The sequence below is a fragment of the Phocoena sinus genome, chromosome 2 (assembly GCF_008692025.1).
Source record: "Phocoena sinus isolate mPhoSin1 chromosome 2, mPhoSin1.pri, whole genome shotgun sequence".
Lineage (NCBI taxonomy): Eukaryota > Metazoa > Chordata > Mammalia > Artiodactyla > Phocoenidae > Phocoena > Phocoena sinus.
This window is the reverse complement of record NC_045764.1, coordinates 127957150-127974761: the sequence shown is the minus strand read 5'-3', so window position 1 is coordinate 127974761 and position 17612 is coordinate 127957150. Positions and strand designations below refer to the sequence as shown.

Genomic DNA, 17612 nt, shown 5'->3' with positions numbered 1-17612 from the left:
TAAATGAGAAGACCAGAGGTTAGTCATTGTCATAGATTGGGTTCTCTAGAAGCAAACATCAAGATGGAATTAGAAGTGCAGGAGATTTATTTAGGGAAATAACCTGTGTGGAGAACAAAAGGAAGTGTGAACAGGCTAAGCGGGAAGACTGTCAGTGCAGAGCTGGCACATGTGAAATGAGAAGGGGAGGAAGGAGGGTTGCATAGAGCCTCAGGCTGCAGTGCAGCTCTGCGAACACCTTGGCCAGTCAATGGGGGAGCTCCAGAGCAAAGATTGTCCACTAAGGAATCCCGAGTTGGAAAGGAATGGCTCAGCTTTCAAACCCATACAGAAGAACTCAGTCGTTAGCTGGGAGCAGCCCAGGGAGAGCTTGGCCAATGCTGAGGTGAATTCTGAAGGTTAACTAATTTCTTGCAGCAGGTTCTCTCTTGAAGGGAGATCTGACCGACGCATATCTACAGCTGCCATACTCACATATTAAGTTGTTTGGAAAGTTGGGATGAATCTGTCTGAATCCAGACAGTCCCTTTATGACTACTTAAATGGAGACCTATCAAGTGTAGCTCAGATATCTAAGAAAACCATTAAACAAGTCCATATTTCTAAAGGAAAATAATATTTGGAAACATAAAGAAGGGAGTAAAGGGCATTCCAGGCAGAGGAAATTGTATCTGAAATAAACATAGTTGAGAGTTAAGCTCCTGTATCAGGGTTCTTTGGCTGTTCTTTGGTTGTTATGGATTAAAGAAAAAGCTGAAAACTGGATTCAGAGAAGACCTAAGGGCAGGAGACAGTGGAGAGTCCCTTTGGGCCCTCAGAAGGAATCCACTCCAAAAGGCTTCTGCACTGTGTCCTTTCACTCAAGAGCCAGGTTCCTAGGGAAGAGAATCTGCCTGGATTTGGTTATTCCTCGGTCACGGAGGGTGCAGTACGTTGAACAATAGTCCCACTGAGAAACCCAAAGCAGAAGAAGAAATGGATATTGGGCTTTTGACAAGAAGGGGAAATGGATGCTGGGCTGATAAAAAGAAACAGATGTCCTGTATAGTTATAAACTGTCACTTGATGAAGCTTAAAAAAACAAACCCATTCACCAAGTGTGAGTGAAGTGGTTCACTAAATCATTATGATCTTCAACCGCAAGTTCTTTCCTCGGTAATTTTGGTAAGTGTAAGATTTAACATGTTCTAAATATGACATTTAATTTTGGATATATGACTTCATCCTGGTCATGTTTCTCAAATCTAAATCTTCCTGGATTAGTTAGTTCAGTGTGATTATCTTGTGATAACTAGAGGACACAGAGAATCCTGTCATCTGGATTGAGCACCTGCCTGGGCATCTCAGCCATTTATTTGACCTTTAAATGCTCCATATAAAGCACTGACTCTGTATCAAGCTTTCAAATATATATTTCTCAGTTTATGGTTTCTGAAAACCCACAGTGGATACCAATGTCCACTTAAATTCCTTAAAGCCCAGTTCCAAAGTCTCCTCGAGGATCCCACACCTCTTGTGCATCCTTGATTAAAGCTCCTATTGCTAAATAATAGATAGGTATTTCTATTCTCTCTTAAGGGTAAGAGCAATGACACATTTGCATCCCCAGCGCCTAACAGTTCCTGACACATCATCGGTGAATAGTAAATGCTCGTTGAATCAAACTACAATAAGAAAAACTTGTTGCCACTTAGAGTCTAGCTCGTCCAAAACGCAGATACATTACAAGAACCTGCCAGTTTTCTGAAAGTTAGGAAAGTCGTGTGGGTAAATCATTTTAGAATACTGAGCCTAGGTATCCAGGCTCAGGGTCTAGGCAACCAATTATTTAAAACCATTGAGCCTAGGTACCTAGGCTCAGAATCTAGGGTCAGTCAGGGTCTAGGCAACAAAACAGAAAACCACAGTAGGTATTTTACTAGAGGAGAATCAAAAGAATATAGGGGATTGTTACAGATGTTGGAGGACTGAAAGAGCAAAAATAAGACATTAAGACAACTCAGAACAACTGCAGGAAGCAGTTACCAGTAATAGGGTTGGAGGAACAGAAGGGTAGAGTATGGGATCTCCAGAACCTGGGGGCTCAGAGAAGACCCAACATATTAGAGCTCCAGCCCCAGGAAGGGTCTGCTGCCTGGCTGCCACAGCTCATCAGGCGCTCAGAGGAAAGGTCCCGTGAAGATGGGGCTCAGACCTTGAGGAGAAGAGCTGCCACTGGTTCCTCTGAAGGTGTGTGATAAGGCTGGTTCTGGAAGGGCTAAAAAGCTGGAGTTAAGGAATAGCAAGAAACAGGCAGGAAGCTTTTTTCTCTTCCTCTGCTATCCATTGTCCTAATGTCTCCAGTTGGTCCACCCTAATTGGAATGGATTCTGGAAGATACAGTTTGCAGACTTCTAGCCCCAGTATAACAGAACAGAATATAAAAGGGTTAATTTGGAGCTGAAGGACATTAAATAGACAAATAATATACTTAGGGGCATTGTTTGACCTAGATTGTTATGTAGGGATCACTTTAAATATGATCCTCAAAAGAGGGACTAACGTGCCATCTAAATGCAAATGGCAAGAATGTCACCTATTACATCGGTGTCACATTCCCTTAGCAATTTCTTTTTTTTTTTTTTGAATAAATATATATTTTTTTGGCTACACTGGGTCTTCGTTGCTGCGCGCGGGCTTTCTCTAGTTACTGCGAACAGGGGCTACTCTTCGTTGCGGTGCGCAGGTTTCTAACTGAAGCGGCTTCTCTTGTTGTGGAGCACGGGCTCTAGATGCGCGGGCTTCAGTAGTTGTGGCACGTGGGCTCAGTAGTTGTGGTGCACGGCCTTAGTTGCTCCGCAGCATGTGGGACCTTCCAGGACCAGGGATCGAACCTGTGTTCCCTGCATTGGCAGGAGGGTTCTTAACTATTGCGCCACCAGGGAAGTCCCAGCAACTTATTTTCTTATATCAGTAAAGTTGGAATTTTAAAGACACTAAATATAGGTCTAATTGCTTTACATCCATTTCACTGAGGCCCTTTATCTAACCAGCTTTCTAGTAAGACTTCATAAGGGAAGACTTGTATGATATTTATTGGCAACTAATATCTAAATAAATTCTCTGCAAATTACTTTTTCTTTATATTTCCACATAATTCTCTGTACTTCTATACCACTAAGTTTTAGCAGAGCAAGTTAGAAATTTTCAGTATGTGGTAAAGCAACAATAGATTAATAGTCTTGAAATATATCTTACAATTTATGAAATATATCTTACAACTGATGAAATATTATCTAACCCACTCTGATTAGCCAAAATACAGTGACTCAGTCTACTTTTTCATTGTGGTTCCCGTAAATTCGGATGATAGGCTTAAACTGAGTTTAAGATAGGCTTAAACTCAGCCTTTGAAAATGCACATGGATTCTAATTTCTAGCATATGACATATCCTTTGAGAAAGCCTTCCAACATTCAGTTTAATTCAGCATATTCATATCAATCCCCTACTAAGGGTATGGCAGTGAACCACAGACTTGGAGAGATGTGAACATGAGTAAAACAAAGTCAGTGCTCAGTGAGCACAAAGTCTAATTTGAGATGGACATAGACAAAATAGCTCTAAAACTGGGCAGAGTGGCAGTGTAGTGGAGATTGTCTCCAGCTGGAAGATCTGGTAGGAAGTTTTGTACAATGTGGCATTAGACCTGGGTCTTAAAGTTGGTTTCATTTTCCTTCCTGAGAGGAGTTGAAGAATGCTTTGCCAATGTCATCTCAACAGTCTTAATATTTATCGAACATATTATGGTTCCCATTATATTAAAAGCTAAATCTTGTCTTCCCAACTTGAAACAGTGTGTGTGTGTGTGTGTGTGTGTGTGTGTGTGTTAGAGTAACACATATATACTCCCCTTTATCAAACTGTCTCTACTTGATCTTAAGATAGCAATGATGGGAACGAAACCACAGAAACCTTGCAGAAAAAAAATTTACTTTTTGGCTGCGCCGCACCGCATGCAGGATCTTAGTTCCCCAACCAGGGATCAAACCTGTGCCCCCTGCAGTGGAAGCGCGGAGTCCTAGCCACTGGACTGCCAGGGAATTCCCCAGAAAATTTTTTTTAATTGTTGGCATTTCCATACATAACTCTCCAAAATGCAGATAACGTAATATAATACCACACTGTGTACTTGCTTCTATTGACTTGCCACACTGTATTCTAATTATATTTCTAATTAATTCTAATTATAATATATTCTAATTAATTCCCTCTGGAATTAATCCCTGAGAACAAGGACTGTATGTTAACTTTGTATCTACAGTATGTTACAGGAAACGGTTACTCAATAACTTTCTATTTCTATGACTATTTCCCAAAAGAGAATTTCAAGATACTTCAGTAATCCACAAAATGTTAACTTTTCTGCCACTTACTCTGTAATGTTTTTACTGAGTCTCAGCTTATCACAGCCCTTCTGGTACAGGAAACAGCACCCCTATCTCCATCACTTTGCTGTCCTTTGGTGTCCTTTTCTTCCCCAAGAATCCTTTTACACTCCTTCAAGGGACCAGGGCATTCCTGCTTTCTCCTGTCTGCTCCAAATCAAAAACCTGCTCTCAAGAGCCTCCAGTTATGGCAGCATGATACAACAGAGCTAGATGGTGGTTCAGTACCTCACCCTCCTTTTAGCAGAGGAGAGAGGCCCAGAGAGGGTAATCAATTGCTCAGAATTGTACAGTTAGTTACAAGGAGATGGGATTTGAACTTAGACCTCTTAATGGCCAAAAGAGTGCTCTTTCTAACATATAATGTAGCCTTGTATTAATATGCCATTTATAGCCTAAACTAGCACTCCTTTTTCAGATATTTGCCTTCTTTCAAGATCAGAACTTAAGCTAAATTAATAACGTGGAATTTTATGTTCAATAGGTTATTGGTGGGGGGGTGTCATAGAGCTCTTTTGAGGTTCCTAAAATTGTACCATACAGCTGCCTACAAAACAGCCTTATGTCACACAGGAAGTAACTCACAGCTTACATTTTATTGAGAGAAACAAGGATAACATCATTGGCACCTGCAATGTGCCAGAAACTGTGTTACAAACTTTACATGTGGGATTTCATCTTTAAAACAAGTCAGTGAGGTAGCTATTATCACCCTATTCATATTTATACATGTATATACTCATAAACTCTTTATAATATAAAAAGTTATATATTTAGAAATAGGGTAGAAAAGTACAGTAGGTATTTCTCATGCTTTGTGACTGTCTTTGAAAACCCTTCTTACATCAGAGTAATCTCCCACATTGTGAATCTGGACTCCCCAGGGCAGAAGCCCAAACTCTCTTACTCAGCACCTTGGCAGCTAGAGTGCAGGCTCTCCCAGGCAGGCGTACTCACACAAGTCTCAGTCAGAAAAAGAGCAGCATGAGGAAGCAGGGGCTGTGTTGACTCCATTTTCTCTGGCTTGGATGGTGACGAGGAGTCCGGTCTTCAGTGGCAGGAATGGTGGAGCGTCTTGTGTGTAGTGTCCACTCATCTACAGCACCAGTGGCAGCAGCACTGAGGTCTGGCTGAGGCAATCCCACATAGTGGTTTTGGTATTGTTTCTGGCTGCGGAGGCTCCAGATCTGACTCTGACTCTCTCAGAGATTCTCCAAGCTATTTAATATCCCTTAATAAATCCTTAAACTAGCTAGTTTAAGGAACCAGCAGCTTCTGTGGTTGGCAAGTAAGATCCCAGTTCCCAAATCAAAACCACAATGGGATATCACCTCAGTCCCATTAGGATGACTACTATGAAGGAAAGAGGGGGGAGGAAGGGAAGGGAGAGGAAGGGAGGGCAGGGAAGGAAAAAAAAAGGTTGGCAAGGATGTGGGAAAATAGGAACCCTGTGTACTGTTGGTAGGAATGTAAAATGGTAGAGTTTGCTGTGAAAAACAGTATGGTGGTTCTTCATAATTACCATATGACCCAGCAATCCCGCTTCTGGGTATGTACCAGAAAGACTGAAAGCAGTGTCCTGAAGATATATTTGTGCACCATGTTCATAGTAGTAGCGTTATTCGCAGTAACTGAAATGTGAAAGGTACATAGAGTAATCAAAATCACCGAGAAAGCAGAAGGGTGGTGCCCAGAGGCTGTGGGTGGAAAGAAGGGGAAATTATTCTTTACTGGGTACAGAGTGTCCATTTGCAAGATGAAGAGGGTTCTGAGATATATGGTGATGATGGTTGCACAACACTGAAAGCACTTAGTACCACTGAACTGTCCACTTAAACCTGGTTAAGATGGTGTGTTGTGTGAATTTTACTACAATTTTTTTTAAAAGGTTGACAGTACCAAGTGCTTGCCTGGATCTGGAGCAACTGGAACTCTCACATATTTCTGATGGGAATGCCAAATGGTACGGCCATTTTGAAAAAACATATGGCAGTACCTCAGAAACTTAAACATACATTTACCATACAATCCAGCCGTTCCAATTCTCAATATTTACCCAAAAGAAATGAACACATATGCCCACAGAAAAATTTATTCACAAACAGGTGTCAGCGATGGAGGAAAGGGCAACATGAGGGATACTTGTAGTGACAGAACTGTTCTGTAGCTTGACTTTATCAATGTGAATACCCAGTTGTGATACTGTACTATAGTTTTGCAAAATGTTATCATTGGAGGAAACTGGGGAAAAAAGTTTATGAGATCGCTACATGAATCTAGAATTATCTCAAATTAGAAAGGTTATTTTTTTAAAAACTCTTTTTAAAAAATTATTTATTTATTTATTTAGTTTTGGCTGCTTTGGGTCTTCGTTGCCGTACGCGGGCTTTCCCTAGTTGTGGCGAGCGTGGGCTCCTCTTTGTTGCGGTGCGCAGGCTTCTCATTGCAGTGGCTTCTCTTGTTGCGGAGCACCGGCTCTAGGCGTGTGGGCTTCAGTAGTTGTGGCACACAGGCTCAGTAGTTGTGGTTCACGCGGGCTCTGGAGCGCAGGCTCAGTAGTTGTGGCACACGGGCTTAGTTGCTCTGCGGCATGTGTGATCTTCCCAGACCAGGCCTCGAACCTGTGTCCCCTGCATTGGCAGGCGGATTTTTAACCACTGAGCCACCAGGGAAGTCCCTAGAAAGGTTAATTCTTAAAAAAACAAAAACAAAAAAATCCCAGACCAATATACGAATTTTCCTGGTTTTACACAACCATAAAAGCATATAACCCAGAGATGAACCCAGGTCTGGTTCGTCCTCCATCACATGCTGTCTCCTTTCTCAGAGATCATCCCATGGACAGCATGATGTGGTGGGAAGAGTGTGCTCTGCCAGTGGAAAGTGCTGGCTTCCTGAGTCGAAACCCCTGGGAGTGTTTCTTAGTTCTCTGAGTGACAAAAAAGATGTTTTTCCTTGATTGATAGGTGTTAAGTGAATCTATAAACTTACATATGTTGTCAGTAAAGTATTGAGTACATTTTAGTGTAAATGAAATTCCCACCTGAAAAGAAAACAGTATACAGAGATCATCAGTATCATAACAACAATTAAAGCTAACATGATTAGAGCACTCATTTATGTTCACAACTTTAAGAGGTAGCTGATTTCTAGGTTGCAGATGGAACAAATGAAGCCTAAGGAAGTTGAGTAACTTGCCTCACAGATGGTTCAGAGCAGAGCTGGATTTGATCCCAGGCAGTCTGGCTCCAGAGTTCATCCTCTTAATGGGAACCTCAGGTGAGATGATATTGTAGAAAAAGAAATATGTTGCTGATGAAGGATTTCTTATCATTTAGCGGGAATATTGTTTAAATTCATATTTTTTACAGGGACCTACATGTGGATTCACTTTAGATGCTTCACAATAATATCTCACTACTAATATTTGACAATGAGCCATTCTTATGAAAGCTATTTACAAGAACAGGATTTCCCCATGTGGTGGTAACTATGATCTTCATTTAATCCTTGGCATGCATGCAGCTTAAAGATGACTTCAGGAAACTATTTAGATCTTTTGGATCAATGGACGCCTAAAAATTCAATGTGAAATGTATCTAGGGTGGGTGCCAAAAATATTCTTTACTTATTCTTTAAGTAAAGAATATTTTTAAAATGCAAATAATTTCTACTTCCTGCCCTCCTCCTCCACCTTGTCACACACGTGAATATTTGTTTTGATACTGGGTTTTCTTTTTTTTTTTTTTCACTGTACACGGGCCTCTTACTGTTGTGGCCTCTCCCGTTGCGGAGCACAGGCTCCAGACGCGCAGGCTCAGCGGCCATGGCTCACGGGCCTAGCCACCCCGCGGCATGTGAGATCTTCCCAGACCAGCGCACGAACCCGTGTCCCCTGCATCGGCAGGCGGGCTCTCAACCACTGCGCCACCAGGGAAGCCCTGATACTGGGTTTTCTTAAGGCAGATTTACACTTCTTTAACCATGTAATTAGAGCTATTTAATTTAAAGCCACAGTGTGGTACAACAGGTGGAAAGAATATAACTCAGAATTGAGACACAGGTTCTAGCCCTGTTTGTTGCCTAGAACAAATTTTTTTTTTAACATCTTTATTGGAGTATAATTGCTTTACAATGGTGTGTTAGTTTCTGCTTTATAACAAAGTGAATCAGCTATATGTATACATATATCCCCATATCCCCTCCCTCTTGCGTCTCCCTCCCACCTTCCCTATCCCACCCCTCTAGGTGGTCACAAAGCACTGAGCTGATCTCCCTGTGCTATGCGGCTGCTTCCCACTAGCTATCTAGTTTACATTTGGTAGTGTATATATGTCCATGCTGACAAAGGATTAATCTACAAAATTTGGTTTTTTGACTCCTAAAAAGTCATTTAGATTTTTGGTAGCTGTTTCCTCAAATGCCAAATGTGCCCCCTCTCCTTCACAGAACCTAGTGAAGTGTTTTGAGAAGCAAAAAGTACAATGTGAATTCCAGCCCTCCAAGGTCTATCTCACTTCCTCCAGGGAAGACACTCACTGGGAGGGGAGGCAGGAGAGCGGGCTGTGCATGATGACACAGTGCTTGGTCTCCGGAAAGTCTCTTCTCAGCCTCCAGAGCCCAGCGTGGTATCTGACCCAGGTCAGCACCCAGCAGAAGTCTGCTTTCCAAACAGCTATTTCTGTGCCATGGCTTTAAGCTGAAGTTCACAAAGTAATTTATGTTCTTTCTTATTTATTGTCTCATAAATTTTTTTGACATTTACCTTTTCCCTAGAATGTAATGATTCAAAAATCATACAAGCCCAGAAATGTACATAGACTGTCTACAATTAAGTGTGGTTAGCAATCATCTGTCCAGAGTGGCAGAGATGTACACCATGAGATCTGGAGACTTGTCTCCTGAAGAAGGATCACCGTATACATTGTCTCACACACTGGTGGCCCAGGGCCAACCACATAAACCCTCGGGGGTTTCATGTTAATCTTGCTGAGCTCTCACAGTATTTGGGTTCGTTGGCAAAAGTACCAGCTGGCTGTTTTAAAATCTGAAGATGCTAAAGAAGTATTGACGTTGCTAAAGGTAGACTCAGAAACAAAGAAAGCTTTTAGAAGAAGAGGTGCTTTGAAAGAATGGCTTATCATATATAAAATGCAATGAGTACCTAAAGGGAAAAATACACAAAAAATAACTAAGGTTATGGTGATTAGGGATGAAAACACTTTATTCTGTTTTTGGTTGGGTCCACACAGAAAGTCAAGGATGATAGACTTTTATTTAAATTGACTTTCCAGTATTTACACTGATTCACCTTTACTATCTCCAGATAAGGGAGAAAGTTATTTACACACACCTGGTTTTGTGACGTTTAAGCAGTGGCTGTTCAGGAAGAACCTGTCTGACACTTGGCTTCTCTTTAGGTTGTTCACAAGGTGTTCTTAGTTGTTGTAACTCCATTCGCCACTACAGCATGGGCTTTGGAAACAGGTGGAGTCGGGTTTGAAACCTGCTGTCGGCCCGGGATAGCTGGGTGGTCTTGACTATGGGGACCAACCTCTCAGAGCCTCAGCTTCTTCTTTAGTAAGATGGGGTAGTTAATAATGCCGACCAGTTAACAAATCCAACCACATAAGATTGTTATAAAGATTAGAGATAATATAGATATTGAGCCTGAAACGTAAGTACCCCTAAAGGGTAGTTATGAACTCTTTTCTGTATGTGCCCTGGAAACAATTTCTAAATCCACTTAAAGCAGAGAAAGTAAATTCAAGTATTTCCTCAAGCGGCGGTATAGCGTCATTTTAAGATCACAGTGACTGAGCTCGCTTTTCCTTACAGGAAGCATAATTGGGGGTGGCGGGGAAGCTTGAACCATTGCCCTGGTTTCAGCACTCAGATGAGGCCCCAGGATTCTGCCCAACCTCACGGAAGTTTACTCTTCAGAGTTGGGAACTGCACACAGAGGAATTTGCTGAGCCACTGTGATAAGGAAGGATAATGACAAGACTTACCTTCCTGGCAACTTAAAAAAAGGAGAGTACTACATTGCGTGTAATATGTACTTTGGGTCAACTCCCAATGTCCTATACATTAACTCAAGAATCCTGACAACCACTTCTACTGTGTTAGGTAGTACTAGCAAACGGGCTAGGAGCAAAGGGTCTGTAGTCAGACTGCCTTCATTCCTGTCCCCACTTCACAACTCGCTAGTTTTGTGTCCTTAGACACGTGACTTATCCATTGTAAAACTCACTTTCCTCATCTGAAACCCAGGATAATATTGATGCCCATCTCCTAGGGTTGTTGTAAGGCTCATACATAAAATATACTTAGCTTAACGCCTGCCACGAAGTAAGCACTAGTTAAATAATTATTGCTGTTGTTGGTTGGCCAATAGTCACTATCTTGCACAAAATCAAACACCAGTAAGAAGGTAGAAGTGCTGGTCTTCTGACTCCAAATCCCAGGCTCTTTCTCTTACCATGTGTTACTCTACTGAATGTTTATTGCTTTCTTAAATGATTAAAATACCACAGTGCTGTTTGTGTTATCCAGGGGCACTGAAGTATTCTCTCTAATTATGCAGAGGTGCAAATCAAAGATCGCTCCAAGTAGAAAATCATAACATTGTTTCACTGTTCTTTGCGCTTGCTTGAGAAAAAGAACCCACATATCAGACCACTTCTCACCCTCCCAGGAACTCTGCTTCCTGGGAGTTACAATTCTTTGATATCAAAACCAGTTCCAGTCGTGCCAGCTGAAAGGGCTGACTGCATTTTGACAGCGTAGAGGCCATAGCATTCTCTCTGTTTGGGGCCAAGTGGTGACGTCAACTGTTTGTCTCCCTTTCAAAGTTTTTCTCTCGTATTTTGCTCCAACTTCCTCCAAATACGACTGGTACAACTGCAGGTGCCACCAGCTCTCTGGCTCATTGCTTAGTTAGGCTTAAATGACTGTGTGCTTGCTCCCTGCTTCCCTACTGGGCTTGGCACAGCTCCAGGCTGCTTGGGTACTGAAGCCTGTGAAGTCCATGAAGTTGGTTTTCCAGACTAACTGTAACCTGGAATGAACTTCAGACAAGGCAGCTCTGGAGAAATTCATATTGACTTTCCTACCTCATTTACAAATAATTTTTCAAACTGTCAAAGAGAAACATTCACCAACATAGACCATACCCTGGGCCATAAAACAAACCTCAACACGTTTGAAAGAAATTAAATCACACGAAGGGATTTCTCTGAAAGCAATGGAATTAAACTAGAAACTGATAGCAGAAAGATATCTGGAAAATCTGTTTTTAAAAAAGTTGGAAATTAAAACAGCACAGTTCAGAATAGCCCATGGTTCAAATAGGAAGTCATGAAGGAAATTATAAAATACTCTGAGCAGAATGAAAATGAAAGTACAACATATCAAGATGTCTGGGATGCATTTAAAGTCGTGCTTAGAGGAAATTTTATGGCATTAAAGGTTTATATTAGCAAAGAAGAAAGATCTAAACTTAATGATCTCTGGGACTTCCCTGGTGGTCCAGTGGTTAAGGCACCACACTCCCAATGCAGGGGTTCCGGGTTCGATCCCTGGTCAGGGAACTAGACCCCGCCTGACAACTAAGAGTCCGCATACCGCAACTAAAAGATCCCACGTGCCACAACTAAATATCTCGCATGTCACACAAAGATCCCACACGCGGCTATGAAGATCCCGCGTGCCACAACTAAGACCTGGCAAAGCCAAATAAATACTTTAAAATAATAATAATAAAATAAAATTAATGGTTTAAGCTTTCATCTTAAAAAACTAGAAAAAGCAGCTAAAAGCAAAGCAAGGTGAAGGAAGAAAATAATAAAGAGATGAAATCAGTGAAATTGAAAAACCACAGAGGAAATCAATTAAGTCAAAAGCTGTCTCTTTTAAAAAATCAACAAAATTGGTAAGCCTTAGTCAAACTGATCAGGTAAAAGAAGGAAAAAAACCCCCAATTACTAACATCAAAAATGACAGAGAAGAGGGCTTTCCTGGTGGCGCAGTGGTTGAGAGTCTGCCTGCCGATGCAGGGGACACGGGTTCGTGCCCCGGACTGGGAAGATCCCACATGGCGCGGAGTGGCTGGGCCCGTGAGCCATGGCCACTGAGCCTGCACGTCCGGAGCCTGTGCTCCGCAACAAGAGGGGCCGCAACAGTGAGAGGCCCGTGTACCCCCTCCCCCGCCAAAAGAAATATTGGACTGAATAGTCCTATATTTTATATAATAAAGAAGTAGAATTTGTAATTAAAAACATTTCAACAATGAAAATTCCAGATGGCTCTACTGGCATATTTTACCAAACATTAGGAATAAATAATACCAATTTAATATAAACTTCTCCAGAAGATAAAGGAGAAGGAAACACTTGCCAACTCATTTTATGAGATCAGCATTACCTTGATACCCACACCAAAGACATGAAAATTAAACTATTAATATCTCTCATAAACAATGTAAAAATCCTTAATAAAATATCAATAAACTCCAGCAGCGTATCAAAACGATAGAACACCATAACCAAACTGGTTTTATCCCAGGAATGTAAGGTTGGTTCAACATTTTAAAATCAATCACAGTAATTCACTATATCAACAGACTAAACAAGAAAAGTCATTGTTTCAATAGATGCAGAAAAGTATTTGACAAAATTCTCCATCCATTCATTATTAAAAACAAAACAAAACAAAAAAACACCTTTCAGCAAATTGCAATTAAAAAGAACTTTCTCTGGACTTCCCTGGTGGTCCAGTGGTAAAGAACCTGCCTTCCAATGCAGGGGACACGGGTTCGATCCCTGGTTGGGGAAGTAAGATCCCACATGCTGCGGGGCAGCTAAGCCCGCGCGCCACAACTACTGAGCTCTCATGCCTCAACGAGAGAGCCTGCGTTCCGCAAACTACAGAGCCCATGCGCCCTGGAGCCTGCGTGCCACAACTAGAGAGAGAAAACCTGCACGCCACAACTAGAGAGAAGGCTGCGTGTGCCACAACGAAGGATCCTGCACGCCTCAGGGAAGACCCCACATGCCACAAATAAGACCCGATGCAGTCAAAAAATAAATAAAATATTAAAAAAGGAACGTTCTCAATCTAATAAACAGCTTCTGTGTTAGTTCTATATTGCTGTGTAACAGCCCCAAAGCATAAATGTCGAACAATGATTATCTCACAGTCTCTGGAGGCTGGGAATCTAGGTATGACTTAGCTAGATGCCTCCGAATCAAGGTCTCTCACAAAAGTGAACTTATGTTGTCAGCTGGGGCTACGATCTCATCTGGAGACTCACTGGAGCAGGAGCAGGGGTGGTGGTAGGGAGATCCACTTCCAAGCTCAAGATTGTTGGCAGCATTCCGTTCCTCACAGAATACTGCATCGAGTGACTATGTTCTTCTTGGCTGTTGGTCGCCTCAATTCCTTGCCATAGGGCAGCTCACAACATGGCATCTGGATTCCCTCAGAGGCAGTGAGCAAGAGAGTACAAGAGAGTGCTCAAGGCAGAAATCACAGTCTCTTTGTAACCTGATCTCAAAAGTGATATTCCATTACTTTCAACATATTTTATTCCTTAGAAGCAAGTCAGTAGGTCAAGCCTACACTGAATATACAAGGGGAGTACACAAGGGCATGAATACCATGAGGCAGGGATCATTAAGGGCCATCTTAGAGACTGCCTACCACAACCTCTACAAAGAGATCTAGTTAGTGCAGGATACCTAGTGGTGCAAGATTGAATGTTTTCCTCCTAAGATCAGGAATAAGGATGTCTGCTCTCACCACTCCTATTTGATATTACACTGGAGGATGGACATACCAAGTGGAATAAGGCAAGAAAAAGAAAGAAAAGGCATACCAGTTAGGAAAAACTAAAACTGTCCCTATTTGTAGATGACTGTCTACATAGAAAACCTCAAGGAATTTACAAAAACCTTCTAGAACTTGTAAGTAAGAAAACGCAAATCAGCATGTGAAAAACTGCTCGATGTTAGTCATTAGGGGAATGAAAATTAAAACCACAAGAGACCATTACCCACCTTTTAGAATGACTGAGTCAAAAGAACTGAATACCAAGTGTTGGCAAAGAGGCAGAAATTGGAACATTGCTGGCAGGAATGTAAAATGGTACAGTCACTTTGGAAAACATTTTGGCAGTCACTTACAGTAACACATACTTAACATATGACCCAGCAGTACTCCTCCTAGGTATTGTTTTCCCAAGAGAAATGAAAACATACGTTCACACAAAAGACCATTCATGAATATTTACGGTGGCTTGGTTTACAATCACCAAAACTGGAAACAACTCAAATGTTCTTCAACTGGGAGTGGATAAACAATATCCATACAATGGAATAGTACTCAGTAATAAAAAGGAATGAACTACTGATAAATGCAACAATATGGATGAATCTCAAATATATTAATACTAAGTGAAAGAAGATTAGCCTCAAAAGGCTACATAATGTATAATTCCATTTATATGACATACTGGAAGAGGCATAACTATAGAGACAGAAAACACATCAATGGTCGCCATTTGCAAACCATTTTTGGGAGGTTCACCTCCAGCCCATCCCTGGACTCCATCTATATGCCACTCCATTTTCAAGGCAGCCACCAATCTCTCTCCTCCCAGCTCCAGCTCCTTCCCGAACCCTATCCTGATTTACATTTAGTGGCATGCTGCTTGGCACAGGATTGGTCCCCGTTTGTAGGCAGTATGCAAATTTTCTCTCCTCACCTATTGCTTCCAGGCAACACCCATCTCAATGCTGGGCATATGGAATGGGAGAGATGATAAAGTACTGAGGCAATCTGCCCAGTGGCGAATTACCCTATTTCGTGATTTCCTCCAAGTCCGTTAATTTTCCACCATTGTGCTCCGTCCGACCTGAGCGAGTAGGAGCCAGTCGGGAGAAGGATGTAAATAAGGAACGTAAGATAGGGCAGGCTCTGTAAGCCTCCATCTCCCACATTATAAGCCCAGCTCTAGTGGAAGTCAACGGTCAAGCACCGCCCCACCCCACCCCAACTCCCAAGCTAGTGGCGGTACGTGCAGACTCTAACCAATTTCAGTCATCGTACTGTCATCATACTTCCTCTTTTCCTCTCGCCCTTTCTCTCATTCATTCATTACTGGCTGCTACAGCACTGACCAGGAGAGACACAAAAGCTGCCCTCAAGGCATTCACAGTCTCGCGGAGAATACAGGGGAGTAATCACAGTTATCACACAGTGTGGTACAGGCTGCATGGGTTGAGGGGCTCCTAGCGCAGGCGTCTTCCCGGCAGACTCTGCCAGAGCTGCGTCTTCCACGACCTGCTGGAGTTTGCAATCTTGCAGGCCTCCTCTCTCCGGCAGAGGGACGTGCAGGGACCCGGGCCCACGTCCAGAACAGCTTCTCCCGGGCTCCGAGGCAGCCCACCAGGGCCTTTCGCCGCAGCAAGGACGGCGACCGGGTCCGGGAGGGAGGCCGGGGCGCTGCGGCCCTGCCCTGGCCAGACCGGAGCGGGGGGCGGTTCCCATAGGGATCGCGGGCCGGCCGGCCGCGACCGAGCTGGGCGGGAGTCGGCGAGGCAGGAGGTAGCCGGCCCGACAGCTGCGGCGCCGCGAGTCCTGGGCGGGGAGGGAGGCGCGGGCCGGGCCGCCACGTGGCGCCGCTCGAGGCTGCGCGGCGGGGGCTGGGGCGCGGGTGGGAAGCCGGGTCGGCGCTGGCGTGTTTCCCCGCGGCCGCGCAGCGGCGGGGCGAGAGAGGTGGCCCCGCCCAGCGGCGGGACGGCGCGTCCCTGCTTCCCACAGAGCTCCGGGCCCGCCTCAGGAGGCGCGGGGCGTGGGGTGCGCGCCTCGCAGGGCTCTCCCCTCCGGCGGGGCCTCGCCGCCGCCGCCCGCGCGGGGAGCCGGGCGGTGTCTTCTTGCCGAAGGGAAATGAAACCCGATATTAGAACCGGGGAAGCCCTTACCCTTCCCAGTCCTCCAGCCAGCTCATGTGTCTTAGATCGGATGAATTTACCATTAAAAAGATAGATTGTCTTACAACTCAGTTCGTTTTAGGATGACGGGTTACATTTTAACTTGCAGGGTATATAACAGACGATTAAACTTGAGTTACCAAAGGCAGCTGACTCCAGGCTGTCACCCTTGATCAAGTGGCCACGGCTGGGGGGCGAGGCTTAAAGGGAATGGGTCGGTTCCTAATTCTGTAACGAGTGCCGTCTTCTGTTCTAGGTCCTTGACAAAGACCCATCGCTGATTGAAGCTCTAGTGCAGTGTGTTCATGCCAAGATTTTATAAGCGACATTTTCAAACTATGTGAAGATCCGTTTAAAGAAGATTTATTCATCTGTGATGGAGAAGTATGAAAAAATTGGGAAAATTGGCGAAGGATCCTATGGAGTTGTTTTCAAATGCAGAAACAGGGACACGGGTCAGATTGTGGCCATCAAGAGGTTTCTGGAATCAGAAGATGATCCTGTCATAAAGAAAATCGCCCTTCGAGAAATCTGCATGCTCAAGGTAATGGATTTTTTAAAAAATTAATTTATTTAGGCTGTGTTGGGTCTCCATTGCTGAGTGCAGGCTTTCTCTAGTTGCGGCGGGGGCTACTCTTTTTTTTTTTTTTTTAACATCTTTACTGGAGTATAATTGCTTTACAATTTTGTGTTTGAAGTGGATCAGCTATATGCATACATATATCCCCATATCCCCTGCCTCTTGCGTATCCCTCCCACCCTCCCTAATCCACCCCTCTAGGGGCTACTCTTCGTTGAGGTGCACGGGCTTCTCCTTGCAGTGGCTTCTCTTGTTGTGGGATACGGGCTCTAGGCACTCAGGCTTCAGTAGTTGTGGCTCGCAGGCTCTAGAGCACAGGCTCAGTAGCTGTGGCGCTCGGGCTTAGTTGCTCTGCTGCATGTGGGATCTTCCCAGACCAGGGATCGAACCCCTGTCCCCTGCACTGGCAGGCAGATTCTTAACCACTGAGCCACCAGGGAAGTCCTGGTAATGGATTCTTTAAAGTGAAGTTTCAGGGACTAACAAAATTAAAGTGAGTCATGTTATGTGAAATAAATGCCTTGAGATGTGGCCACATCTCCTTCCTTCACGGACTTCTGTCCTCAGTGACACAAATGGGACATCTGTGCGCGAGTCACCAATTATATAATGA

The 17612-nt window shown here is 43.5% G+C and overlaps 2 protein-coding genes across 4 annotated transcripts in view; both read left to right on the top strand.

Annotated features, from left to right (window-relative positions):
* The first annotated feature begins 250 nt into the window (after positions 1-250).
* The window catches only part of LOC116748626 (translation initiation factor IF-2-like), an 80104-nt gene continuing 62742 nt past the window's right edge, over positions 251-17612 (top strand). Inside the window, exons 1-2 of the mRNA XM_032621740.1 lie at positions 251-385; positions 15722-16950. Of these exons, the coding sequence (XP_032477631.1) occupies positions 251-385; positions 15722-16474 (888 nt within the window). The 3' untranslated portion in view covers positions 16475-16950. The remainder of the gene's footprint in view (positions 386-15721; positions 16951-17612) is intronic.
* Positions 16251-17612, top strand: part of CDKL1 (cyclin dependent kinase like 1) — a 70898-nt gene continuing 69536 nt past the window's right edge. For 2 of the 3 annotated variants that reach the window (XM_032618238.1, XM_032618249.1), the window contains exon 1: positions 16763-16963. In XM_032618238.1, coding sequence (XP_032474129.1) covers positions 16796-16963 — 168 coding nt within the window. In that variant the 5' untranslated portion in view covers positions 16763-16795. Of the gene's footprint in view, positions 16964-17612 lie in introns of all 3 variants that reach the window. The other variant, XM_032618260.1, reaches the window with a different exon arrangement.